General features: G+C 44.0%; 3 protein-coding genes across 4 annotated transcripts; 2 read left to right on the top strand and 1 right to left on the bottom strand.

Moving 5' to 3' along the window:
* Positions 1-63: 63 nt before the first annotated feature.
* On the top strand, positions 64-2,454 carry TAF13 (TATA-box binding protein associated factor 13). Its single transcript, XM_054627768.2, has 4 exons — positions 64-216; positions 339-417; positions 880-977; positions 1,813-2,454. The coding sequence occupies exons 1-4, from the start codon at positions 190-192 to the stop codon at positions 1,981-1,983; spliced, it is 375 nt and encodes a 124-aa protein (XP_054483743.1). The 5' UTR covers positions 64-189; the 3' UTR covers positions 1,984-2,454.
* A 529-nt stretch (positions 2,455-2,983) lies between these two features.
* On the bottom strand, positions 2,984-8,631 carry RMP64 (ribonuclease MRP subunit p64). The gene is made up of 9 exons (XM_054627765.2): positions 8,463-8,631; positions 8,150-8,304; positions 7,305-7,381; positions 7,066-7,197; positions 6,618-6,695; positions 5,407-5,768; positions 4,674-4,735; positions 3,965-4,215; positions 2,984-3,508 (listed from the first exon to the last, which is right to left on the bottom strand). Exons 1-9 carry the CDS (start codon positions 8,614-8,616, stop codon positions 3,112-3,114), a joined length of 1,668 nt encoding a protein of 555 aa, XP_054483740.1. The 5' UTR covers positions 8,617-8,631; the 3' UTR covers positions 2,984-3,111.
* On the top strand, positions 5,763-27,667 carry LOC129117218 (protein spire homolog 1-like). Of its 2 annotated transcripts, XM_077174310.1 has the most exons (16): positions 5,763-6,716; positions 10,846-10,877; positions 11,326-11,490; positions 12,247-12,372; positions 12,660-12,725; positions 15,631-15,792; positions 17,976-18,047; positions 18,527-18,662; positions 19,104-19,228; positions 20,857-20,965; positions 21,515-21,663; positions 22,706-22,837; positions 24,165-24,229; positions 25,077-25,104; positions 25,515-25,657; positions 26,786-27,667. In XM_077174310.1, the coding sequence occupies exons 3-16, from the start codon at positions 11,386-11,388 to the stop codon at positions 26,955-26,957; spliced, it is 1,590 nt and encodes a 529-aa protein (XP_077030425.1). In that variant the 5' UTR covers positions 5,763-6,716; positions 10,846-10,877; positions 11,326-11,385; the 3' UTR covers positions 26,958-27,667. The 2 variants fall into 2 exon arrangements, with proteins under 2 accessions (XP_077030425.1, XP_054483744.2); XM_054627769.2 differs by lacking the exon at positions 5,763-6,716 and having other exon boundaries at positions 10,797-10,877; positions 20,887-20,965.
* The last annotated feature ends 260 nt before the right edge of the window (positions 27,668-27,927 follow it).

Below are 27,927 nucleotides of genomic sequence, written 5' to 3'. Positions count from 1 at the left end.
CAATCCAACAATGAATGTCATATCCAGGTTTGGGACGGCTACCAGAGCTACGCCGCAGCTCCACGGCGCTGCCCTCCGCCCAGGCAGGCCCCGCAGCACAGCCCACTCCGCCCGTGCCGCCCGGCGCGGCTCGGCGGGGCCGCGGGGCGGGGCCGGGCCGCCGAAGTTGTTCCGGGCCGGCGGGCAGCCATGGCGGATGAGGAGGAGGATGTGCCGGTGAGTGGTGGAGGGGCTGCCCTTCCCGGGGATCCACAGCCCAGCCGCGGTCGGGGGAGCGACGGGAAGGGGCCGGGGCCAGACGGGAGCTGACCGCGGCCTCCCCGCCGCTGTGCCCGTAGTTCGAAGAGGACGCGGAGGACGCCGGCGGGGGCCTGGACGGCGGGCAGGGCAGGAGGAAGCGGCTGTTCTCCAAAGAGCGTAAGTCGGGCCTGGTCACTCAGCTGAAACCCCGAGCTGACAGCTTTGGGGTCCTAAAACTCACTTCTCCTTAACAAAACAGCGGCTTTCATAATGTGCCTTGGCTGCAATTGCAGAAATCTGCCATGTAGACCCCCCTCAAAAATATTGCTAGTGCATGCTCTGGACCTAGCTGTGCCCAAAGTTAGCTGCGCTGTCACTATGCAGTGCTTTGCAGCCTAAGTGAATATTCAGAGAGCCTGTCCTCAGACATGCTCTTCTGTATATACAATTCCTGTCCCTACAGGAGGGCTTTTGTTGTCTTCTGTTTGTTCTTATTTCCTGTATGTTTCCTCAAGATTTGTCTTGCCTGACAGATGAGAGGGCCATCCTGGTGCAGGAACGTGCAGGCTGGTGAGGTCTAACTAGATGCATGCAGCACTAAATGGATGAAAGCCTCATGCTGAGTGTTTCTTTGTGCAGTAAGGTGCATGATGTATGGATTCGGGGATGACCAGAACCCTTACACAGAATCAGTGGACATTCTTGAGGACCTGGTAATAGAGTTTATCACTGAAATGGTAAGTCAGCTCTAGATGGCATGGTCAAAACATCCTCACCAGAACTTTAGCTTTTTGAAAGTTAATGCCTCTGACTGAAATACTGCATTATCCCAGGCCCCAAACTCATAGCATTAGTAGGAGAAACATAAACTTGGATTTTGTTTTCCCAAGATTAAAGCAAAATTTATGCACCTTACTCCATGTGGATTTAGAACACTGAAGTCTTTAAGTAGCAGTTAGATTACTATTTTAGGAGGGGAAATACCCACCTGACTTTGAGGTTCACTGTGGCATCACTGTATGTTCAGCTGACAGAAAATTTGGCTCGGATTTAAAAGTCTGTCAACTTTTTTGTGTTTGCCCAGTGTCTGTACATGGATGGGAACTTAGCTCTGCCAGACAAAAGGAATGCGTTCTTGGGCCTGAGGCCATTTCTCTTCCTGACTTGGATACCATTTCTAAGTATCCAAACATTCCCCTTTCTATTGAAATGCTGGTCTTTCCTATGCTAATCAAAATGCCCTACACTGTCCTCTGATACAGTTACCTCACACTTCTTCCAAATCATGCCTAATCTTCAGCCATTCTGCAGGCTGGGTGTCCTATGTGTAATCTGGCCTTCATTTTGATACCATTAAGTGATGTATATGTAGTGGTTATGTTCAGGGTATAAGCGACAGCAGAATAAGTCCATGGTTTACTGGGAAGTTCTCTTGTGAGTAGCATGATGGTGTCCAGAACCTGGAATTGCTTACTTTTTTATTGTAAAATGACAGGAACTAAAGTGGAATTGAGACCTTAAAAAAGCACCATGGCAAAGGAATACTGCTGACTTTTTTTTCCCCTCTAACAGACACACAAGGCCATGTCCATCGGGCGGCAGGGTCGGGTGCAGGTTGAGGACATTGTCTTTCTAATACGCAAGGACCCCCGGAAGTTTGCCAGAGTTAAAGACCTCCTAACTATGAATGAAGAACTGAAACGAGCCAGAAAAGCCTTTGATGAAGCAAACTATGGGTCTTGAATCTGTGCACAAGCTGCACTGGGGCATTTTTTGGGCACTTGCTGCCCACTAAGAAGGAAGATCATGCATGTTGTTTGGAAGGGTTTTTTAGGATGGAGGTCACTGCTGGGATGTCTGCCCTCACTCCCAGCCTTTTCTGAGAAATATTTAAGCAGCTGAAACATTACCTGATTGTATGTGGTATACTTAGGTATTTTTATACCATTTGAGGAAATGAGAAGAAGACCTCTAAAAATTCCTGCAATGGCAGGAATCTGTTTCAAGTAGGCCTGTGTTGCATCAGATGGCTCAAGGGCTGATGATTCCTGATTCTCTAAAATTGTTTCAGTTGTCACTGGTTGTTCCTCTGACAGAAAACCTTGAAAATGGATCTTGGTTATCTGTATAAAGACCTCAAGCCCAAACTACTAACAAAGTTGTGCTCTTTGCTCTGTGTATGCATTTTGAATAAAGCATAAGTTTGTGCCCACATTTCATAACTAAATGTACATTGATCAGTTCATACAAGGCAGGTAATAGAGACCACAGCTGTGCTTTTCCCTACTTCTGGAACAGCAATGGGGAGGTAAGTTCAGTTAACTCCTCATTTCAGAACAAGCATAACAAATGCTGAAACAGCAATAATACTGCACATCAAGGCTGTCCCCTCTACAAGCAGCACAGAAGGAAGAGTGTAAGGCTTGGAAAGGTTTTGGCAAGTCTTTTGTCCAAAGCAGCAGTGAGTGATCAGCTGCAGCCTTTATGCCAGGGATGGGAACTGTTTGCACTGTGGATTTGACAGCAGCACTTAACATGTGGTCAGGCAATAGAGAGGGAACACTGAGTAAGGGTAACAAAGTCACTGTTCCTGGACAAGGGTAGGTAAAAGGAAGGTGACTATTCAGTTATTTGGAATATCCTTAAAAATATAAAAATCAGCCATTAAAAAAAAGCTGGTTTAAAAAACATAATAAAATAGTTGTTGCTTTCTTAACAGAATTCACAATGTGAGTTACTGAGACACCATTAGGGTTCAGAGGGGTTTACTTAAAAAACAAAACAAAACAAAACAAAAAAAACCAAACAAACAACAAACCAAACAACAAAAAACTAGAATAACTCGACCCCTTTCCTCCTTCAAATCCAGGATCAGACGCCTATTGCTGCAAAAATAGAATCAATATCTGTGTTCTCAGCAGCTTCTTTCCACACAAGGCCAGGGCTTCCTTCCAGCAGCAGCCGCTTAGGGGTCCCTGTTGTGCTTAGTCTGACATGTCCTGTGTCAGTGCTGGAATGTTCTTCCTGACTCGGAGACCCATCTTGGTAAGCTGGGAGGATGAGTGATGCACTCTTCTCACAGACCCCAAAAAGCTCAGGAGGCTTTTGCCCACCAGTCTTTGGAGCTGTCTTCAAGAGTGCCGATGATCTGATCCTCCTTCGGCAGAAGCGTGCCTGGAGGTGCTGCCTTGGCCAGTGCGCGTGTTGTGACCCGTACAGGAGGTATTTACAGACAGATGTTTTGACACAGCGCAGCTTTTTCTTCAAGCTTAAAGGGAGCAAAGTTTACAAAATAGAACTTTATCAGCTACTAAAGTGTTACTTCATTTGGAGTTTGGAGAGATTTCATTATTACCCATCTCTATAATTTTCCTTATACCATAGAAACAGAACAGCACCTTGTACAATAGTAGCCAAAGCAGTCTGAATAGACACAACTCTTGCCTCATACATTTGTTAACATAAAACATGCAGATGATTTAGGTTGCATTTTCATCCTCCCTCCTAAGTACTGTACATTTGATAGCCTTTTAAAGCCTTTTTAAATCATAAGTGACTGAAACTAAACAGAATGCCCATGGTCAGAGCAGCCAGTAACCTAAACTAGTGATCCTGAGTTTTAAAATAATGGCTTAGACCACTGTGTTTCACTATACTATAGCAAAATACATAATACTAAAATACAAATGTTAGACTCAGAAATCCCACACCCATGCAAAACTACCTGCATCCTTGAGCCTCCACATGGTGTAGCCGGTTGCTTTTCAACAACTTGTTACGCAGAAAATAAGCTTCTGATTTGAATTTGTTGGTTTTGCACCACAGAATAGCTTTTCTGAGTGCCTCTGACAGCTCCCCAAATGATGCAGCTGTTTGGACCATCTGTACAAGCGATCCAGTGTGCTCTGATTTTACTATCTGAGACAAAAGTGGTGATGACTTTGCTTGAAGAGGTGTTGATGCAATGCTTAGACCCTGAAACAAACAGTAACAGAAAGAGTGTTTTAAAAAGATGATGTGTCTGATCCTTTCTGCTGGAAGAGAGCAGAACACAGAATGTAGTGAGAATATTCCTTATTTTCTAAGGAGAAAAGGGAAGAGCAGTCTTGTTTTGTGGAATACAAAAAGAAGAGGCAGATATTTAGAATTTGTATTTCTGTCTACTGCTGACTTGGTCTCTGGTCATTTCACTTGACAAACCAACAAATGCCCAAATTCCCAAACAGAAATAAGTAGTGATTGATTTTCTGTGCAAAGCTTCCACACTAACCTGAGTTGCAAGACAAGCAAAAATAAGGCAGGAAAAGGGGACATTTTCAATCAGGGATATCGTGTTTCAAGTGTTAGTCTTTACAATACAAAAAAAACCCCCAACTATTGTGTACAAAAAACCCAAACCACCAACCTAACATGTAAAACAATACCATACAAACCTCTTGTGTGGGATGTCTGGATGGCCTAAGCAGGCTCTTCACATCAAACCCTGGGTGCTTCCCTACAGAGAGAGAAAAGAGTTCCCATTACAACACTGAGATAGTTTTATTTCTTTGCACAGAGACACCACAGAACTCTCAGCAGGCTCACACCTGTACTCAACATTTCCAGGCAAACTCAAGGGGACTACACTAGTTTTGCATTGCAGCTGGCAAGGAACAAAAAGCACGCAGAGGTTTACAGATGGCTGCAAAGGAGAACTTAATGGATAAAAGCTTCACACAAACACATGGATGGCTGCAGTCACTGGCCATAGCCCTGACTGCAGAGGAAGATTTGGGCACAGTTCAGAACCAGCAAACACAGGACACTTGCATCCTGTTCCTACAGCCTTACCTGCTCTTGTATGGGCTACAGACAGTGCCCATAGCTTCTCAGCTATGCAAAAGCAGAAAAGTACAAATAACTATTTACAGGACCTGTATACTGCATTCATTACCTGCTTCTCTCAAGGCTGTTTCCTGATTAAAAGAAACAACTCCTAAAAATCATGATACTGACATTATCCACAGCTTTATAAAGGGGCAAGGGCACATGCAGCACTCTCTTCCAAGGACAAGAAGTTTGTACAAGAACCACATTGTAGGTAGTAGAAGTGCTTGGCCCCGTGTGACAGAAGTTGCAGTCAGTCTCTGAGATGTCAGAAACCGTAACACTGGCACAAGGCTTTACCTCTCCTGGCTGTGGGCACCACAACTGTCTCTCCAATGTCCATGGGGCACAGGATGCTACGGTTTTTCACAGCACTTGTACACGTCTCAGATTTTCTCTTTTTCCCAACCTTTGATACTGCCTCTGGCATTGCTGGGAAGAACTTTGTCATCCAGCTGGTAGATTTTTTTGCTGTAAGCATTTTAGCCTTTTGCTTCTTTGCTTCAGAAGATACATTAACTCCAAGGAAGTCACCAACATCAGAAGGGAAGGTAAACCCCTTGATATAAGGGGTCTTCTGGGTTTCAGATACCAGATGAAGCATTGTGGACAAGGCACTGTACAAGGACATGAGGGTCTGCAATAAACACCTGTACTGGATCCTGTAGACAGAGGACAAAAAGGAATGGAGTCTCCTCTAGCAAAACATAATGCTCACTGAACAACTACCTTCAGCTGAGTGGTCCTTTCCCTGTTTCCCCTCAGTACAAATTTACCTTTTTACACTCTATCACCCTGCTTTCCTTAAGTCTGAGCTTTAAGGAACTATTCCAGATCAGAATGCAAAAGTGACTTGAAAATTCCTGATCAGGAGCCCCTCCACTTCCATAGAGTTTTGCTGAGTGCCACACTTGGTACCCATCAGGTTGTTGGGTCACATCCGAGGTGCCATGAGGTCTTCCCACAAAAGCACCCTGCACCAACTCAGGCCTGATGCCATACAATTGCCTGCTCTACGTTTCCTTGAGTTAGAAGATATCTTGTGTCACAGAAAGTTGTTCTAACAATGTTGTTACTCCTTCAACTACAGACAGCAGTTATTCTCCCAGACTGAGAGAAACCAGACCGATTTCCCTAGAAAACTCAGTAGTATAATAGAACATGTTTAACCCAGCCTTCCCATTTCAGCATGAGGCAGGACTTACTCCTTGCTGCACAGAGTACCAGGTGCTTGTGGCAGACTGACACTAACACTGTGATTTCATTAGAGGTACATATAGTTTGCTAAGATCCAAGAATAAAGCCTTCCATAAGAGCGTGTAAGAAGTCTCTCTCCACTTGTATAACTCTGCAGGTTCTAAAATCAAGTCCAAAGGCATGGAGGGACCTCCCTTCTCCTACTCCCAACTGAATAAAGCTTTCTTAGCAGCAAGGCCTAATTACAAGCCCTTCTCCCTGACAGGCACATCAAACGGACAGACACAAACAAGACAGACTTTTGAACCACAAACCAGAGCCGGCTCAGGAGCCCCAAAGCCACAGTATTCAGGAGAATGAATTCCTTCGAGCAGAGGTGTTTAACAGACAAGCTGAAGATTATAGCAGTTAAGGTAAAAAAAATAAACAGCATGTAATGAGAGTTGCTGAACACACCAACTAGAGGCAATTCACAAGGCAATATCCTGGAATAATCTGGGAGATGAGTATCCAAACTTTGTTTGGATACTGTTCTGGCTCAAGGCCAAAACAGCTGCTAGCCAAACAGCCTGAGGTTTCCACATAATAACTTGAAATGAAGGTTTCTGGCTATCAAAGAAATTTCAAAAATTTCAAGTTGCACCTATGAATTGCACAGTTGAGTCCATCAGCAATACAGGGCCTACACAAATCCTCGTTTTGGTCTCATGAGGTGCTACTGGTGAACTCTAAGATAATGTTTTTGTGGTGAAAAAAGGATACAGAAAAGCTTTACAGCAACAATCCAGTAGACGTAGTATGAGCTTGCAGCCTCCCAATACCTTCAAAGCCACAGTTTCCAGAATAGGCTGGCTGGGAACTAAGCACTCTGCCTGGGCTTTGGATCCATTTTTCCTGTGGTGATACAAGGATGAAGAGTTGGTTACAATCTAGCATCCTCTTCCTTTAGCTCTGCAGACTGAGTTAATGGACAGTACAAGATATGGGATCATGACACTTACTTGGGAATTAGTCCTACCAGAGTTTCCAGGCAGCCCACCAGATTCATTTTCCATAGGCGCTTCAAACATTGCTCTACCTAGGAGAAAAGAAAACTCCTTTGACTGGTATTTTGAGAGACTGGTCTAAGAACTGTCACTACATTAAACTGTCATTATATCATCAGTTTAACAGCCCACACTGGAGCTCTGTGTGATGGGATGTTCTGGGACATTTCTGTATCTGCACAATGATGAAAAACATCCCTTCATCACTCTGCATTCTAAAAATAGAATTAAGTGAAGGACTGGAGTAGGCCATGTTTAATTGGTGCTGCATGATTTCCCTGGTGCATACAAGGGCCCTTACTACTGGATGTCAAGAAGGAAAACACATAAACAAATCAAGAAGATAAGTGCCATTCCTGCTCCATTTCAAAACAGTTATTTGAAAATGCTGACAATCCCTTCCCTGGAAAACTGGCAAGGTGTTCACTTTTCATCTTAAAACAGAAAATATCTAATAAGTAGGATAAGATTATTATTCCTCCCTCTTATCGTTGCAATTATTTGAGAATGACGTCCCTGTATTATTCATGTATGCAAAGGTATGGAATAATACCTATTTCAGGTCTCAGCGTGAGTATCGGAGACCAGGGCAGGAAAACTGAAGTTGCAATTGCTGCACAGGGCCAATAAACCCACTGGGCTCAACCATGAGAAAACAAAAATGCACCTACTCACAAACTTTTTTTGCACGATGCTCCGGGGGCTAAATGCTACTCGAAAGGCTTTTCGGGGAGTGGAGACTGGGGGCTGGGAGTACCCAGCTGCCGGGTCTCTGCCGGCCAGGCGGGGTTGGTGCTCACCTGCTGCAGGGCCAGGTAGGGCCGGTGCCGGAGCAGCCGGCTGTGGTACACGTAGAGCACGGCGCGCAGGACGCGTCCCTCGGCGGCCAGGCCCGGCCCCGACAGCCGCTTCCCGGCGATGTCGCAGCGCCGCCGCAGCGCCGACAGTAACCTTACTGCGGGCGAGACCCGGACAGCGCCTCAGCGCCGGCCACCGGCACCAGCGCCCGCCGCCGCTCCGGCCACTGCTCCGGCTCCCACCGACCGACCACCCACCGCAAACACCCGGGAGCGGCTTCAAACACCCCCCAACCCCTCGACACCGCGCCGGGACCTGCGGGGTGCTGGGCCGCCAGCGGCACCGTGGTGCTGTTCGCGGGCCAGGGCACGTCCAGCCGGTTCCAAGGCTCGTCCCGCCCGTCCCACGCCGCCCTGGGCGCCGCCATCTTCCCGCTGCGCGCGGCGAGTCCCAGCGTGGGCGGCACCATCCGGGCGGGCCGGTGGGGAGAGTCGCGGGCCGGACCAAGTCACCCTGCGGGGGTGCGTTATAGCCCGGGGCCGGGCGCTGGTGCACTACATTCCCAAATGCTATAAGCGAGAAGGGAAATAACTATAAATCATGAGTGTTACTCACACTTTCTAAACCTCGCAATTCTCCACTGTGTGCCTCGGGAGCTGTGGTCGTTGGGAGCCAGCGCAGCAGCGGCAGTGAGGCGGTGCAGGCGTGGTCCTGGGGGTGACCCCAGTCCCCAGCCCTGCAGCTGTGCCCTGGCCGTGTCACGCACAAGCCTCAACGTGCTGAAAAAGCTGCTTGATCGGTTTCACACCAGGACTAATTCATATCCAGACTACAGGATATAGTCTTAAGATGCACTGGGGAAGGTTCAGGTTGGACGTTATAAAGAATTTATTCACAGTAAGGGTGATCAGATATTGAAACAGACTGCCCAGGGAGGTGATGGAGTCACCGTCCTTGGGGGGGTGTTTAAGGAAAGAGCAGACGTGGCACTCAGTGCCAGGGTGTAGCTGACACAGGTGTTCAGTCACAGGTTGGACTCAATGATCTCAGAGACCTTTTCCCACCCAACTGATCCTGTGATTCTGGGATATTGGCATTCTGGGCAAGGATGGGCCTTGCTGCCCATACCCCAGGGCCATCCTGATCGCTCCATGCTCACAGTCCCTACTGTTGCATTTTGCTATGGGAGGGGGCCACCGCAGTGTCCCATGGAGTTAATTGCTCTGTAATTTATTTGTGCTGTTGGAATAGTTTCCTATCAAAATGATTTTTGTAGTGTTCTGAGTTCTCCTCCCCCAAGTACATTTCCTGCCTCTTTCCCTCCTTGCCTGAAGTTTAATGTACTCTTCTCTACTTGCAAACATTGGTGCAATTAATATATTTGTGAGAAACAGTGGAGTTAAATTGAGCACAATTTTTGTACACTTACCTTCTCTTGATTCCATTTTGTTGTACATTTATTATGTTCTTTTAAGAAGTCTTGTACAGGTACAGATAAAGTCATGTGCCTTTAAAAAGACAGAGCAAAAGTTGACATTAATGGTTGCACCTGTAGGGAAGAGAGATATGAGCAAATCAAGAGCTAGAACCAATAAAAAGCTGCTGTGAAGGCTTGCCCAGCCTGGGAAAGGAAGTTTTAAGCTCCCTAGGCTAAAAGTGGAGGTTAGAGGTGAAAGGAAAAATGGAGCCTCCAGGGTGTGAGCAGAGGATTGCAAAGGTCTCTGTAGCTGAGCTTCTGAGGTGTTTTGAGCATCCTTTAAGTGAGGAGCAAGCCTGGGCTATCTGCTTTCAGTGTTGCAGAAAAATAGAGCAGTTGGCTCACAGCCTACCACTCCGTTCTGTGTTTGTAAAGGGTTCTGAGAGCATCTTTATCCATGCTGATGGTACTGCTTCCTTCCAGGTCTACCACAAGTCTGGTAAGAGCATAGATACCTGCAGATGCCAAGGGAAATTTCTTTTCCTTTGCTTTTTTTGTTTTGCTTTCCCCCCTCTCTTTTCTGTGTATGTTGTCATGAAGCTATTCTCCTGCCTGTACTTCATTTCAGAGGACTGCAGATCAGTGATAATACAGATGCATGACCTGCTAAATTCTCTAATAGTGCTCTATTGAGTCATTTGGTTCTAGGGAATAGCTGTGATGAAAGCCTTCTATCACTTATGTTATTTGAAATAAATAGTCTGAGGCTTTGCTATATGTACTGCTCTGTTCATCTTCCAGTGTATGGTTCCTTTGTTATGGGAACTCTCATAGCAGATTTTTGATTGTTACTTTCCCTTTTTTTTTGGTCACTATGTGTAGCCCAGCAAGTGATAATAACTGTGTTATGTAGGGTTGGGTTGGGCTGCAGCAGAGGTCAGTGCTAGGCTAACTCTTCAGGGACTAAGAGTGGGTAGTAAAGAATAAAGGTAAAGATCCTGTGACTCCCCTGGAGGTTGGGTATCAATTAGCAAACAATAAAATGCAGTATCTATTACTTTGGGCTAATGCTCACAATAACATGAGTCTCCCATGGTGTTTTCTGGGACTCCTCAAATACAGGCCTACTTTCCCCAGGTAGGACTGACTTTTGTCAGAGGAGTTAGTTACCTTATTACAAACAATGTGTCCTGTTCCCCTCTCTTGAAAAGGGTTCTAAAAGCTGTTTATCAATGCCTGTACAGCTGTCTTTCTCCCCTGATCCTTGTTTTTCCCTTTCAGATTTTGGCAGCATTCAGCAGTCTGAGGACAAGGTAAGCCTGTGTATTAACCTTCAATGTGTGTGCAGATACAATCCTATTGTAGTAGAAGGACTGCTCAGGAGATGCAGATGTCTTGGGAAACTATCAAGGTGCTTGAATTTGCTGTGGCCTGTGAGAGTGACTTCCCTGCAACCTGGAAAAGGAAACAAAATGCTTGGACTGAACTCAAGTAAGACAGTGGGACTGGGAAACAATGTGCACAGATGCTGTCTACTGTGGAATAGGCCACAGTCTTGTTGTCCTAATGGCATATGTCTTAGGGGTGCCAGTTAAGGCCATTTAAGAACTTTAAACCAGCTTAAATGGAGGTATTTCTCATCCTGAGAGATGTGTTCAGTCCTCAGGAGCAGAGGAGTATGCACACGTGGCTGAAAAATAAGAGCTGTGATGTTCTCCACAGCGCTTCATACTATATTGCTTCCTTGGTCTCTGTCTGCAGCTGTTGGAGTACTTGGGAGGGGTGATCTATGAAGCCCTGGACTGGGGAATCGACAGCCAAATGGAGCGAGAACTGAGCGATCCTTTGGAGAAACTGCTGTGCCTCATGTTGAACCTGGATGACAGGGCAACAGAACCACCAGTCACCCTGCAGGATGTTATCAAGGTTTCCTTCTTCCCCCTTAGTAAATATAGCAGCTTTAGAGGAGTTGATGGAACAGCGCTCTTGGCCAAGAGGCAAGACCGTTTCTGGGAAAAAGCTGGGTGGGCTGTTGGAGGACAGAGAGGGAACATTGGCCTTCCCATCAGAGAGAAAAGGCAAAACTATTTAAGGTGTTTGTAAGTGCCCATGGAAAATAATTAAGAAGGAAGACTTGAGTACGGCTCTCCCACAGCTGTATCTGCAAAGTCCTTCTATACAGTCTCCAAATTCAATACCTAGAACACTATGGATATTGAAAAACTCCCTTTCCATAGTATTCATCTTCTGCAAAGGCTGGGATCTGAATGTCTCAACTCAAACAGATATTTTTCTCTCAGCCATAATTTAAAGGTATGAGAAACTTCCCATCCCCTGTCTGATCAGGACAGGGAAAAAGAACAGGGCAAGTGACTCCATCCACTGTAGGCTGTTCTTTGTAGTGGAGGCTTCCTCTTTCAGGTGCTTGTTTCGAAGCACACCTTATGGAAAACAAGATAAACAAATTACACAGCTACTTCCATTATTGTACATAAAAGATTGACTATCTTCCTTCTTTGTTCATCTGTATCTGCAATAGAAAAAAAATATAAAGAGGCAGTGAAGAAGATTATTTTTAAACATGAACTGAGGAAACAGAATCTTGCTTTATTCCATCCTACCATGTTCTTTTTTTTTTTTTAAACTTTAAGATCTTTTTTTAAATAGCTGCACTTCTTTCAGGCCTGTGAGGAGCACTTGTCCACGCTTTCTGAGGTTACCAGCCATTATGAAATGACCTGTAAGAATCTGTTTACTGACTATATGGAACTGCAGAAGCTTGTGACCATCATCCAGACCTCCAAAGAAGTACGTTTAGGATTACCCATTAGCTGCTATTCCCTGTAACTTCACACACTCACCAAGTCCTAAAGTAACCTTCTCATTGCACTAGAAATGGAGCACCTGGATGAAGTTCTGTTTTCACAATGTGAATAGGCTGCTGTCTCTGAACCATTTTTATTTATTGTAGTATTTGGAAGTTTAAGTGTTTGTAGCTTCTTGGCTTTTCAGATAAACATTAGTAATTTATGCTGACTAGACAGGAAATCACTGAAGAGTGTAGAGTGATGACCTCATATGCTTGCCTTTCTCAGAGACTGAGAAAAATGGATGTGGAAGATTGGGTGGAAAATCCCATTCAAAAGAAGAAAACCCATGGTGTAAGAGATTTATTTTCTTCATGATGGGAAGCGGGGTTTTTTGGTCAGCGTTGGCTCTCTGAGGCTTTCCATTGATTCTTCTATGAAAGATAGAGCATGAACACAAATTGAACTACTTAGGTTGTTCAGGAGCCTGAGTATTTAAAGACTTGTTTGCAAAACAAGCTGGGGTGTGAACTTGAAGTTAAGCTATTTCATATGTCAACCTCATGTGGGCTTTTATTTTACCCAAAGATTGTCTTTGTGGTACAACTTAAACCACTTCTAAAAATGAAATTGGAGGCAGTCTTTAGAGTAAATGCCCACAAGTAGTTATGCAGGCTGTTTCTTCCCACAAATGAGCCCCAAATTCTAGCTCTTGGCAGGAACTGACACCTGCCAAAAGCAATCTGCTCCTTTCTCATAGCTGGACTGAAAACCCCCAGAAAACTCTTCTGTTGTTGATAGTCCTGGGGTGGACTAGTTCATTCTTCTTATATGGGATCTCTGTTGGTCAGGTCTGGCAGGTACTGAAGGCCAGTAGCACTGTCCATCTTTGTGGTTGTGCAGCTCCAGCAGCTCAAATAAAGGAGTGAAAGAGGGTGAGGAGATGTCACTCCTACCTTCTGTGCACTGCTTTTCTTGTCCTTGCCTTCTGTGCTTCCATAGATGTTGGACTGTGTGTTTGGGGCAGGGAAGGCAACTTACTGTGCTTTTTTTCAAGGCCCTGCACAGTCGGGGCTCAATCAGAAACAAATAGCTCTTCAGGTTGGAGCTCTGCCCAGCATAAACAAATGCTCTGTAGTCTGGAGTCTGTGGAGACAAACAGCAAGCCCCGAGAGACTTGTGGATTCGCCCCCTTTGTCTAAATAGCACTTGCTTTGAAGCGTGCTCAAACTATTTGTATGAAAATGTTTGTGAAATGTGTGTTTGGGCATATTCTCAATTTTGTGATCTATTAAAATAAACTGGCAAGCTATCTCAAACCACAAACTCATCAACTGCTGTAGCTCTTTTCTGCAGGGAATACATGAATAAATACATGGGCTTTGCCATGTGGCCTGAAGGCCAGTGTATTTGGCCTCTGCTCCTTCAGGAGACATGAATTCCAAAAGCTGGATGTCTGTTGTGAATCCTCTGCCTCTAGTTACCAAGTCCCTAAGTACCAGCTGATTGCATTGCTCTGACAGTCTCTTAAGTTTTAAATAACCAGGATGCCAGCTTCTCTGGGGTCCCACAGGTTAGAGCTGGTGTCTTGAATGGTGCTAAGCAGGTAATGTGCTCGATGAGCCACACTTTTTCATGCTGACTGATATAACACAGATCTTCTGAAATGCAGACCACAGCCTGACAGCGTGCAGTGTTGTACAGTTTCAGCAGAGCTTACGTGTCCCAAGTTGATGTTCACCTTGAAATATAAGCAGTGAGACCTGTTAGAAACACAGCTGTCTTAGCACTCACCTGTTTGAACTCAAGGTAATGGGTTTATAGTGTTGTAGCATTTTATGTTGTACTTCATAGGTTGTGGAAAGTTTAGGTGATTTTTGACAATACAACAGATGGCAAAAATAGAGTAATTGCAGTGATCCAGTCAGTAGAGAAATAGAAACATGAGTGATAATAATGTCACGAACATCTGAAAAATGTTTTGGGTGTGTAAGTTGCTCTGAAATGGTCAGCTGAAGGCAATTCTTGTCCCCAAACTAATGTGGCAGTATTACAGTACAGAAGTCTCTCTTAAGTCAGGTCATGTCTCTCAGTCAAGTTCAGTCACCCTGTGAAATACAACTCTATAAAGTGCAAATGTCTTGGGGTAAGCTATTTTGAAAGTCTCTAGTACTGATGAGTTTGCCCAGACACTTTTGTATGTTCTCCCACACAGTACTAAATGTAGCCTAGGAGATATGGCAAGTGTTTGGTCATACTTTGAGAGTTCTAGGTTTCTGGAGTTGAGGTACGTTTACCAAATCCAGCCTAAAACAATCCCACAAAAATATCTGTCTTCTTGAGGGCAGCCATCAGTCAGAGCTTGCATAAGACTCTCCTGTAATTATTCCAAGATATCTGAAGGGATAAGTAGAGAGAAGATGCTTCATGCTGTAAGTAGAAAACAGAGAGAAGTCTAAGTCAGATACTTTGTTCTGAGGCAGTTTTCTAAAATGTTTTGCTTCCCTTTCACTGTTTATAATACAACGGCTTGTTCTTGCTCAATTTGCCACTGGGATCCAGATAAGCTATTGATTTAGCACTTCCATTACAATGTTGTCTAAACATGCTATTGAGCTGATTACTTTTTTTTCCTGTCTTTAGCTTTTGTTGGGTTGTACTGCATGCCTGAACATCTTCAGATAGTAGTACAGAAACAGGATGAGCAGATGTCAGAGTTTTTAGCTTGTGTCTCTAGGCTGAGACTGCTAACCTATGCTGCTGTTAAGTATGAGATCCCTTGCCTACTTGTCTTCCTCTTTTTTTTCTGTACACTTCAACCCTTAGTTTTCTGAAAATTTGGAAGATTTTAATGGTAAGATTTGGGATTTCATTCCCAGTGTTTCCTAGGAACCAGTAATATGAAAACACTCTGGCACTTGGAGCACTTGCAGAAAGAAAAAGGGTCTATTTATTTACCTGGCAGCAAAAGCTGTATTTTGCTGAAGTACATCCATAAAGTTAATGACAAATTTTGGGAATGAGCCTAGTGAGCCAGCTACGAGTTTCCTTATTGTAAATTAACTTCTGCAAATAAAAGCAATTCTCTGCTTTGGTACTGCACCCTGATCTGGAAGTGAGTAGAAGGGCATATAAAGGACACAATTCTGTATTTCTGAATTACTTCAGCTGCTAAGTGTGCCCTGTTACATGGAGGGAGGGGATGCTGCTCTGTGAGTTCTAGCCAGCTACTGACTTGGCCCTTGCTGGTTTCTCCAAGGCATCCCTGTTGCCCAGTGTCATCTGTGAGCTGCAGGCTGGTGTGAGGCTGCGCAAGGCCGCTGAGCGACCACGGCGCTGCATGTCTCCAAAGGAACGTATTTGCTCTCCCTATGAGCTGCTTTTGGATGACATTCAGCACAAGAGGTACACCCTGCGGAAGGTGAGTGACTGGAGTCTGCTTTGGAAACATCTGCTCTACTTCATTTCTGAGCAGTATGTGTTGAGACCTCTTCTCCAAAGGTACATCAAAGTCCAGAAGTGTCTGGAGCTCCCTTTTAGCTGCAGTTCAACATTAGATCACTCTGTTTGTCTACCCAAGTACTTAATTTTCAGTAACTTTTTAAGTCAGGAGTAGCCCCAGTTTCATGAATCGGAACAGTAAACCGCTTCTCCCTCCAGGGTCAACCACTCACTTCCTTGCAGCAGTTATTCTGCCCTGCACACAACAGTTTCATGGAGCACACTCTTGCTGCCTTGTGCTTTCTACCTTGGACACTTGTGTCTTTCCAGGCTCCTTTAGCTGAGCTGCACCTGGAGTCTTTTACTTGTTGCTTTGCTTTCCCAGATGCTGTGCTGTGTATGCAAGGGTAGATGCACTTCTGAGACAGTTCTCGGCTCAGCCTAAGGCAGAGGCCTCTGGGCAGTGCATTCAGCTACTGCAGGAATTTAGTCAGGGTAAAAAATGTTGAGCCCCTCACAGGGAGGAGCAGAGACTTCCACCTTCACCACTTGGTTAGTGAAGATGACCAGATACAAAAACGTCTGGGATGTCTCTAAAGGCTTGTGATACTCTTTGCTTGCTGCAGCTTGAGCTGGGAATGATGAGCAGATCTAAAACGTTGGCACAAGGCCTTGTGGCATTGGCGTGCTTTGCAAACAGACGTCTTGGCAGAAGATGAGACACAACTCTTCTTGTAATAAAGAGCGGTATTACAAAAAGTGAAATCTTTGCATACTGCACTAGACATCAGCTTTTTTTCCTCTTTGTGGGTGCTGCTAGAGTGTAGCAGGTTCAAAAGCTTCAGCTAAACCATGTACCTCTATAAAATCCCAGCTCTTGCTTGGCTTGATTGTGGCTCCAGCCCCCAGGTAATGCTATGTCATGTGTTTGCAAATGGTATCTTGATGGATATGTAAATAAATAGTATTGGTAAGGAGAGAGTGCATCATAACTAGCTTGTATTCCTTGCAATGTACTATGTATCAATGCACTGTGCAGTACACAAACGTAACTCAAGGTGGCAGGATGATCTGGGTCTTGATTTTCTTGATTTTCTTCTATTTTTCTTTCCCTTTTTTTCTTTTTAGTAAGTTTTTCTTTGGTCCACGAGAAGCACAAATATGTTTGAAGAGTAGTAGTCAGAAATGCTGAAAGAAAGCAGAGTGCTACTGCTCAGGTCTTTGTGAAGGCTCTTAAACGAGGATTTCCCCATCTGCAAAGCTATTTTAAAGCTTCTCTAGCAAACAGTGGTCTAATTTGCAAATGAATGAAAGCACAGCTACTGTGGGGAGCTGTAGTGTTGTTCTACCTGCACTCCCACGTGTTCTGAAGTTGTACACACAAGTGAAAGAAAATGGCATAGCCTCAAAATACGAATTAGTGGACAAGGCAGCTAAAGACATGCATGTGCAATTGACTTTTTTGTTAGTTCTCCCCTGTGTAGCAAGCACAGGGCTTGATGCTTCACATGAATATCTGCCCTGCAATTCTGTCTTGCTATTGTTCCTAGTTTATGTCGGGCTGTAAGCCAGTCTCTGGGACTCTGGCTTAGGCATACAGCTGCCTGCTGCTACAGTTCCTGTTACAGTCTTGTTAACCCGTTCAATTGCTCTCCTCCTTGGAGCTGAGCTTTTACTGATGAATATGACGTGACCATGGTGCTTGTTGGGATCGCTCCTGACATTAATATCTGAGTGCAATGTTTTCTAGCTGCTTCTCAGAGCAGTTGTGGGTAGAAGGCTTTGTGCTCTTTGCGCAAGCCTCTAAGGGCTGTGCAGTACTTCTGATTGCCTCTGGTTTGCCGTGGGCAAATCTTTCCCTACCAAAACCCCATATGAGGAAACATCATTATTCCACACTTCCCAACTCCTTGTTTTGTTTTGGGGGGTTGTTTGTTTGTTTTGTATTTATTTGGTGTTTATGGTTTTGTTTGTTTTTTTAAGGTGGGTTTTTTGTTGTTTTGGGGGGATTTTTGTTTGTTTTGGGCTTGTTTTGTTTTTTAGTGCCTTCCCCATCTCCCCTTTTCCCAAATCCTGACCTGTATCATTCACTGTGCCACTGAATTGCAGTGTATAAGGAGTAGAGAAAGAGCTATTTCTTAAGCATCACTTCTGCTCTTTCAGGTGACCATCAAGCAAAAGCACCCAAGGACCCCCAAAGCTGATGTAGCTTCTCTCAAGCCTCATCAAGAGCCGGTAGGTGACCTGGTGCTGCATCTGATCATAGCAAAACAAGGTAATTCTGGAGGTAACAAGACATTTTGAAGCAATATAAAGCTAATACTTCAGCTACTGGTTTGTATTTGGGAGGGGGTTATCTTAACCATACTTAACTTTTGAATTGACCCTCCTGCCAAACATGGTACTAGAAAAACGAGAGCTGACATTTTTTGTAGAAGAAAGATGATCAATCTTCCTAGTTCCTCCACTGCTTCTTTAATTTGCAACATTTTTTTGGTCTTGAAAGAGCTCCTGGAGTTCTTGATTTCAAAATTGAGAGTCACTAAAGTATTCCACTATGCATAGTGCTGAAGGCTGTCTCGTGTTCAGGGCCCAGTGCCCTCTTGGGTGACAAGCACTTGTAAAATGGGGCCATTGCTGATGCAGTTGTTCTGTCACCACTGGTCTCCTTGCTCTGTCCAATGGCTCTTTGTGGTGCTATGCTTTGCCTGCAGATGTTGAAGGTGAAGCTGAAACAGTGTGTGCCACAGGAGCCCAGGTGGCATGAACAGCTCATGGCAGAAGTAAAACAACCACCGAAGCCTTGGGCAGCAGCAGCAGAAGCACAGGAAAAGAGGAGCAGGCACAAAGGTACCTGCTATAGAGTGACCTAGCAAGCAAGCAAGCAAAGTCAGCGTTGGCTAAAAATAATAGATGGCCTTGGAAATTAAATCCCACTTATCTTGTCAATAGCATTTGTAATGTGACAGGTGGTGAGAAATACAAATGTTGTGTGATAGAGGTGGTATGGCATGAGAATAGTTATTTCTAAAAAATCTGTTTGTGGCTTATTAAGACTCAAAAGGTATTTCAACTTGCTTTTTTTTTTTTATGGATGTCCACATTTCTCTGTCCACTAAGTGAGATTACAGGACTTAGACCATCACCTAAGAATAAAAGATTATGTAGCTACCAGGACAAAGCCTAGCTAAAGCTTAAATTCCAATGCGTTCCAAATTTGTCATTTTCTTGTCCCAGATCTATCTCATTTTGTCTGTGGGTATGGGTTTTTTGTTCTCCCTCTCACTGCAGAAATGTTTGTGGCATCAAATACTGCCTCGAACTCTCCAAGTGACAATTTCTTACATCTCCAAGATGCCAGTACTGAGTTTGAAATTGCCAACACTAAAACGCAGCAGCTGGGAGCAGGAGCTCAGGTAAGGCTTTAGTGGAAGGATTATAGAGAGATGCCTACTTCAGGAATTAGAGCTGCAAGCATATACATAGCCCGCCTGGAAGGGCAGGAACAAATCCTGGTGTAGGAAATCTTGTCTCAGAAGTGAACAAATTTGGTACTACTGGGTTCACTGAAGTCCTTTCCTCTACAGAAGCTCATTTCATTCTCAAACACTTCTGTTTGTGGCATGACTGCAGCCTATAGGTACTGATCTCTTCTCTCTGACCAGTGACAGCATCCAAGGGAATGGCCTGAAGCTGAGTCAGGGGAGGTTTAAGTTAGTTATTAGGAAAAGGTTTTTCACCTGCAGGGTGGTTGGGCACTGGAACTGTCTTCCCAGCAAAGTGGTCACAGCACCAAGCCTACAGAATTCAAGAGGCATTTGGACAATGCTCTCAGGCACATGGTGTGACTTTTGGGGTGGTCCTGTGCAGGGGCAGGTGTTGAACTTTGGTAATCCTTGTGGGTCCCAACTCAGGATATTCTACAGAATTCTACAGAACTGAAGTCTGCTCTGGTCTCTTAAAACTAGATCCTGCAGAAATTATAATAGCATGGGGGTCTGGCCAATGTGGACCAGAATATTCCTACTCTTACCTCACAGTGAGGCATTTGATGCTAGATGTACTGATGTATTTTGATTTCATCTGATATGTGAGCTCATAGAAAGAAAACTTCATGATGTATTTTGAGGAAGGAACTTGATGGGTAAATTCCCACTTGTTTGTCTGTGGAGTTATTTTGGGAGCACTGTTCTTCAGTAAACCATAATACAAAGTCTTTTGGTTCTTTAACTCCTGGCTCTGTCATGAAAAGCTTGACTGCTTGGTTCTGGGATTCAGTCTGAGCATATTCTGAAATTCTGTGGAACAGAACTTAAGCCCTAACACATCATGTCTAGCATAGATGCTCTGGCATACAAACAGGAATCTGTTTTCTGTAAATATTTCTGCATGAAATGCAGTTGCCTAACTGAGGAAAACAGATAGGAATTATAAAAGCAGAAAATCTTAGCTTTACTTGCCCAGTCTGAGCTACTTGGAGGAATGTTCAGCATTGTGGTTGACATAGTACTGCTGAACTAAAAGGACTTTCATATAGAGACTAATATAATAAAATTTGAGGGTTTTTTTTTGCTTTTCTAGACAAGGTAGAAACAATGCTGGTGAGATAAAGCATTGAGTTTGAGTTGAATTAATGAGTTGGATTAGTCACGGTCTCTTGAACTGTTCTCCAATGTTGCTGTGTGTGAGCTGGAGCCAAGAAAATGGTTCCGATGTATTCCATGGGTTGTGTGGGGATGATTATACCAAGTTGGTTCCTGAACAGATGCCACTTTAGTACTAGTATCCACTACTGGAGCTGGGCAAGAGAGAGAACAGGTGAATTGGAAACTTCACTAGCTTAGTTGGAATTTCCTAGCTGTGGAGTGCAGGGGAATTAACTTTACATTCTGAGAAGAAACAAAGTTTCTAAATGTACCCCACTGATTTTTCACTTTCCTCCACTTCTGACAGAGTTGAATATTTCTGATCAGTCATGGGTATCCTGGGTTTTGTTAGGCAGCAGTACTTCTGATGAAGTGGCCTTGGTGTCTCTTACATGCAGATTATGAACATCCTGTCCTCTGGTCTACAGGAAACCATTCCCAAGCTGCCTGCCAGCACCTGCCTTTCCTCCACCAGGCCATCAGGAGTATCCAGGAGTATCAGCACAGGTCAGTGCCCTTCTGGCTGCACAGCTAAACCAGGTGACAGAGTACAGCCAGTGGCCTGATGGGCTCCCAAACCTTTTGGCTGGGCTCAATGTATACTTCATTAATCACCTGAAGATACTTTGCAGGACAAGTTCCAATACTAAATAAAGAGTCTGGGGAGGTGCCCTTAGAAGATAATTTCTCTGCAGTTGTCTGAAGCTTGTGTAGCTCCTGCAGCTTCAAAACAATGATTGCATGTCCCCAAAGGCCTGACTTGGAATTTGCAGTAAAAACTAAATGAGTGGTTTGAATATTCAAGTAGAAAGTGCAGCACTTCATTTTATTAAACTAAATGGTGCTAATGAAGCCTCATCAGTTACTACTGACAAGCATAATTACTGTAACCTCTGCTTTTTATGTGATCTGAGCAGATGGGTTGGAGGGGGAGAGATGTAAGCCTTGCTACCTTCAGAAGGCAGTGTTCTGCTTTTGAGTGTCCAGCCCTCAGGGTGAATACTTAGAAACTGATAGTGGGTTTTCTGCACCCTAAAACTTTCTCTTCCTACCCAGGTATTGCTGCAAATTGCACTCCTCCCATGAGTGCACCCCTGCCAGGAGACATTAAGCCTAAGTGTTTCCTGAGCACTAGCCAATGGCAGCTGCCTCCTTCCAGAGGAAGGTCCAAATCTTTAGAGAGAGGCCTTCAAAGCAAGGAGCTTGTAAGTCCAACATGTCAGCAAGCAACCCTGGTCTGATATATCTGGTAATGACTTGCACCTTGATCCTCATGAAAGCAGTAAGCATGCTCTGTGTTTTTTGTCTTGGAACACATGGTATCTGAAGTTGGTATGCTCTTCTCTCCTTGGAGACCACTCAAGAGAAGACTGGATGCTGTAGTGTTCTTGTGGTGGCTTCCCCCTTTTAATGACGTGAAATAAAGTTGTTTCTCATACAAGAAGAGGGAAGTACCATGACATTACTTGAAAGTGTCCACCAAGTCTTCCTCAAGCAAACTGTAATTGAGAATGGAACTATCCTGGTTTCTTCATGTCCATTCCTTTTCTCTAGATTCTGATATGCTCACAAGTATCTTTTAAGCTGCAGTAAGGGGCAATAAGTAGTTAACAAAATGTGGATAGCACAGCATTAGTGATTTTTAAATGTATAATATATGTAGAACTGAAGTTATCAGGCTCTGAATAATGGTTGTGGGAGAAATACTGGAGTCTATGTGCTCCCATGCAACCCTCTGAATTATGGCCTCACCCTGTTCTGCCCTGACAAGGTGTGTTGTGCCCTTGTCTCTTTCTTTCCTTCTTCATCCCTCCTTGCCCCACCTTGGCAAGTCTCTGACCTCTCTGATGCCTCTTTGTTTAGCAGTGTGGTGAGGGATGCAGGTGTGTTGGGGATTAAAGCACAGCTGTCTCCTGGCTGACCATGAGCCTACAGCTTCCATTTGTATGGGGCCAATAGGTCTTGGGAAAGAGAAGGGCAAGAGAGTGTTGTTCTGTGGAAAGCAATTTTGTATCCAGGAGAGGCCAGGGCGGCATGTGTTCTGGAATCTGCTTGAAAACTGTAGCAACCTGCCTGTAGTAGTTTCTCTGCTGGTACTGTCAGAGTCACCTGATACTGCCTATTACAAAGAAAACAGGGTTTTGGACAAAAATTCTCCTGATCCTTTGGGACTCAGTTTTGAGATGAACTCCCCAAATAGCTGCTTTCTTCAGCTTCATCTGATGTTTAACTTCTGTCATTCAATAGGACTGTCCCTTTCCTACCAAGTGGCCATCACCAACCATTGCTGAGCTGATTGGAACCAGATATGCAATGATGGTGCTCGAAGGGCAAGGCCTCTTCCAAGGAGGTAGTGATAGTGTCTTGCCAAGAGCAAAGGTATGTTTCTCCTCCTTCTCTTGGTGCTGCCCTTGCCTTTTCAAAAGCTGGCTGGTTTCATGGCCCTCTGTGCTGAACTGCAGAGGCACCCTCTGCCTCAGCTTATCCTGTTCATAACAGCTGATCTGAGTTTGGCCTTGGGCTGGAAAAATTTTTTAGTATTTCTGCAGTGATGGCTTCTAATCTAGCTTAAGCTGGGTAAATTGCCTAGAAAGTAGCCTAGCCCGGCCTTTGCTTATTGCTTCTTGTCTGATTTCCATGCAAGGAGAGCTGACTGCCATGACTGTTGATCAGCTCCGAAATCCCAAAGTAAATAACTGCAATTTGGTATTCCTAAACAGTGAAACAAAGGCACTTGACTCAGGCTCCTACACCAGAGTTGTGCTGACTCAAACCACCTTGCCAAGTGGACATGAAGGTGGGGGAAATGAGGGGGACAGGGAAGGAGCTGTATAGCTTAGGACTGTTGGTTGTTCACATTTATCAACTTCTGCCTTATCCCTGAGTCTCCTTTAGAGGGAGTGTGGCAACCACTCCTCCAGAGCAGATGTCCTGAGTACAGGCCCTTTGCAGCACAGATGTGAGGAAGTCTGTGTTTCTTGGCTTTTGGGTCACTTTTTTGCCCTCATTTATTTAGCAGTATGGACAGAGTCAAAGGTTCTACTAGCAGAGCCATGCTACTTCCACAAGCTATCTGATGCTCCTGAGACTGAATCCTTGTTTTCTTCTCACCTTACTGACCCTGCTTTAACTTGCCTGCTCTATGACTATTCTAAAATGGCTTTCTTACCCACTGCTGTTTTTTTAGCTTTCTCAAGTTCTACTTCTCAAGACAATATCACTTCTGACTGCCAGCTGTGTATGAATGTGCTCTTTTTTATAAAGTTCAAGCGACTCATCAGCTTCCTTATGACTCATTTTTTGCTTCAGGATTGAATTCAAATTTGCCCTGATTTAATCTCTTTGGGATTGCTGCAGTCTACCTCAAAGAATGTCTCTCTTCTTCCTTCTCTCTTAACTAGCTACTGCTATACTCTTGCACAATACAGCTATTGTTTGCTCAAGAGCCTTTTTTTAAACTCCAGTTGTCTGGCAGCTGCCCCAAACCTCTGCATTATAAAAACACTGGCCTACAAGTGAGAATTTTTTTACCTTTTTAGCTTTTAATTCCTGTGTCTTTGCTATCCTTTACTCGACCTCTGTTATTGTATATGAATCTAAAGCCTTTAGAAGGTTTTTTTACATGCTTGCTTTTTGGCAGGCGGTGGATAGTGTTGGTACAAAGATGTTTCTCATTTGGATTCACAAATAACTTTCTTTTCCACAGATCTGTTTCAGTTGCCATAAGCAGATGTTTCTTAAGTGGCCTTACCAATGTTACCTCTGCAGCAGGTGAGCTGGTACAAAAGGACTGAATGAGGAGGGAGAAAAAAGTGAAAGAACAGAGCTGAGAATTCTCAGTATTCACTGGCTGTACTACTGGATAGGACCAGGTTGCTAAGCCCTTCAGCTTTGCCTTACTGCACAAGCCAGGCTAAAGTGTCTACAGCTGGGGAGGATGTGGAAAATCTTGTCTCTGAAGTAGTATCTCAGTTTTAACTCTTAGTGTTAACTCAGCAGTAGCCAAATTTCCTGTGCCAGTATGAAATTAGTTTCTCTGAGATCACATTCTGTGTTTTGCTCTAAAGGTTTGCTCTAACTTCAGCCCAGGGCTTGAAGAGGTTCTGAGACAGAGTCTACACCAGAATCTTCTATTAAGGACTGAAAAAGAGAACTCCAGACCTTGTGACTGGGAAAGGAGTTGAGCCTACTTGTATCCACTTATTTGTCAGAGGCTTTCTGTTCATGGGAGAGTGATAGAGGAACTTCAGGCTCATTAAGGCTCACTTAAATCTATTTGAAGCAGTTGTGAAGCACTGAATAGATTATAAGCAGCAAGTAAACAACCCCTGGAAATTGAGCAACTGTCTGGTGGTAGTGCTGGGTGAAGTGTAATGAGCATTTGCAGATAAAGCCTTGAAGCTATGAATGTTGATACATTTCAAATGATTTAAACTACCAGAAATAGGAAAGCTGGCAAACTGAATAGTGGAGTTCTCAGCTGCTTCACTTTGCCATCGATTGGTTCTGCCACAAGAATGGATTCAGAATTACTTTGGAATTAGCTACTTTGTAGCTGCACTATTGGTAGCTGCTGAGCTGTACTCAAATGATAATGCTGGAGATTTTTGTCTTTCAGGGTTGTCTGCTGTGACTGCTGCATTAAGGCAAGTCTAGTCTTTACAACAGTGCATGGGATTTTTACATTTTCTGCTTTCCCTCTTCCTCACCTAGTCATAAGAAGCTTTCCTTCATCCCACTGATATCTCAAATCTACCTTCCAGCTTGTTTCTAAGAAAATAGAAGAGGGAATAGTATGACATGTAAAAGTAACCAGGGTGACACAGATATCTGTTGTCATATTCAGCTAAAACAACTCTAGTTCTTCTTTCTTTCATCCTGTGTAAAGTGGTTTGGATTACACTGGGCTCTGTTTATACATGAGTCAGAAAGTTCACTGCATTAATGTCTACCTTTTAAGTGCTCCAATAAATCAATTGCATGGCATGCAAATTGTCCTGATAAGAAGGAGGATGTGTTTCCCTGGGAACTCAGGTGACTTGTGTTGTGATTCTAGATGTCCATGCCCTTCAGAACATGTGTACATCTCCCACTTCAATTCCTAAAATTTTTGAGACTGTCTGGAGAGCAGGATCCAGCTACTCAGGAACAGAAGAGCTCCAAGTTGCTACATGAAATAGAGCAGCGGCAGTATTTTGGGTAAGCTGGGACAGGGTTGTTCTATTTTTACCTTGAAAGATGTCACCATTTACTTATGCAAAACTACAAACATGCAGACAGCAGTATGTAATATTGGGCTGGTCAGCAGAATGCTCTGTTGAATGGCTGGTTTTAGCCACTGGTCTAACTAGTCCACAGTTCTCTGGAAGTGTTGTTTATTTTAGATGACCCAAAGGGAGGAAGTGTAGGTGCTCTGAAATGCATTTTCTGTTTTAACTATCAGGTTTGTTACATGGATTTAGAAGTGTCTATAAGTGTTTTATGCCCACACATAAAAGGTTCCTTGCAATAGCTTCATAGTATGAGAATTTCCAGACCCCATCATGTTCTATCCCCCACAGCTGAAGGTATGTCACTACAACCCAGAAGTAGCCCCTTTCTACCTAGACATGAAATACTCTAATTGTAGCTCAGGTGTAACTGACTGAACAGTGATGCCACAAATGGTTTCTCAGCCCCTCCATGTATATACAGACCCTTTCCTTTTTGTCCCCTGAAAATTAATTATTCCAAAAAGAGTTCTTGGCAGTTCTGGATGATAAAGACAACATGCATATAACTGTAATATACAGGACTGAGAACATTTATGTTTTCTTCTTTCCAAAGCAGTTAAATCTTCTATTGGGCAAACTGGTACCTTCTTTTTCTTCTTGTGAAACCATTCTTTAATACAGACACAATTGTTTCTGGTTCTAAGGCTGATACTTCAGATGCCAAAAATCAGGAGTATTCATTACTGAAGTTAACTGCATGGGGCAGGCAGTGGTTTGGTCTGTGTTGTAATGCAAGTGCTGCAGAAGAGGCCTAAGACTGCATGACTGTCATAATGCAGGATGGCAAAAATAAATCCTGCTGCATAAGGATGCAGCCATAACCTTGGACCAGACACAGATATCCATTAGCCCTTTGGCTGATACACTGTCCATAGAGAGAAGCTGTCAGCTGTTCTGGTGCTTTTAAGCTTTTCTAAGTGGTGCTGATGGCTCTTCTGAACCTATGGATTTGGCTAAATCACTTAGCAGCCTGGGAGAAGGATGGAAGAGCACCATGCCCTCTAACAGAAACCTGGGTCAGCTTTCCTGCTTTTGTTTTTCTCTGCCCCTCCAGTGTACCTGTTGTTTTGGAGCCTCGTGGCCTGACACAGCCCCTGTGCTGTTACACAAGGACCATGGCAAACTGGCTGACTGCAGACATCTGTACGTGGTGTGAGCAATACCTCTTGAATGTGACTTCTGGTCAACAGCACAGCATCCCTCTCAGAAGATTTTCCTGGGCTTGAACCAAACTGGAGTGATTCTACAATACATTTCTCCTGTCACTCCTTATGCACCTGAAATAAATGAAACAGCTTTATGCACCTACTGACATAAAGGACTGAATGAAAGACCTCCCTACTGGTTAGTCTAAGCAGGAAGCACAGCATTTCTGTATTGTAAAGTATTCTAAAGCTTTGTGGGTTTTAGAAATGTTGTAATTCTTTCTGTGTCTTGGGGAAAATAAATGTTGAAGCATTATCATGCTTCTAGCATTTCTTTCTTTGCACCTGCAGCTGTCATTGTTCTGTGGCACTTTTTGCATTCATTGCTGAGCAGACTTCATCCAATTTACTGAGCACAGGGAAACTTTTACCAAAAACCCCCATATGTGAGAGGCTTGTAAAGTGGAGCTCTCAGTTAATATGATCACTTCATCCTGCATTTTGCATACACTCCTTCCTTACTACTCATAGCACTTAAAGCTCATAGCTTTGGCGCATGTAAAATTACAGTGATAGCTGCTCTGTTCACTTGCATTAGGAAGCTTGTTTTGATTTATTTTTTTTTTCTGTGCATTATCGTGCTTTGGCACCAGACCTTTCTGTGCATCTCACAGAAATACCTTTCAATGCTGTCATCACCTGAAGGGCAGAGAGTTGTTCTTGCAAGATTCTTGCTCATTGTCTTGGCCTTAAGCCTTTGCCCTGGAATAAACTGGACTATTGCAATATTCCATAGATTTTTGTGTATGTTTAAAACAAAACATGAGAGATTGCATAGTAGATTTATTTATCCCCAGGAACTGCATGTATGGAAGGGCCTGATGGAGTTTGCCTTGGTGAGTTTTGCAGGGCCTGGATAGTCAGTGTTGAATGGACTTGTAGCTGGAATGAGTCATGCTGAAGAAAATAATGGCTGGGAAGGGCCAGTTCTAGATAGAGGAGAAGGGAAGAAAGACGTGTTTAAGCTGAGCACAAAGTCTGCATCCAAACT

This window comes from Agelaius phoeniceus, chromosome 2 (genome assembly GCF_051311805.1).
Source record: "Agelaius phoeniceus isolate bAgePho1 chromosome 2, bAgePho1.hap1, whole genome shotgun sequence".
Classification (NCBI taxonomy): domain Eukaryota; kingdom Metazoa; phylum Chordata; class Aves; order Passeriformes; family Icteridae; genus Agelaius; species Agelaius phoeniceus.
This window is presented reverse-complemented; position numbering and strand designations above follow the sequence as displayed.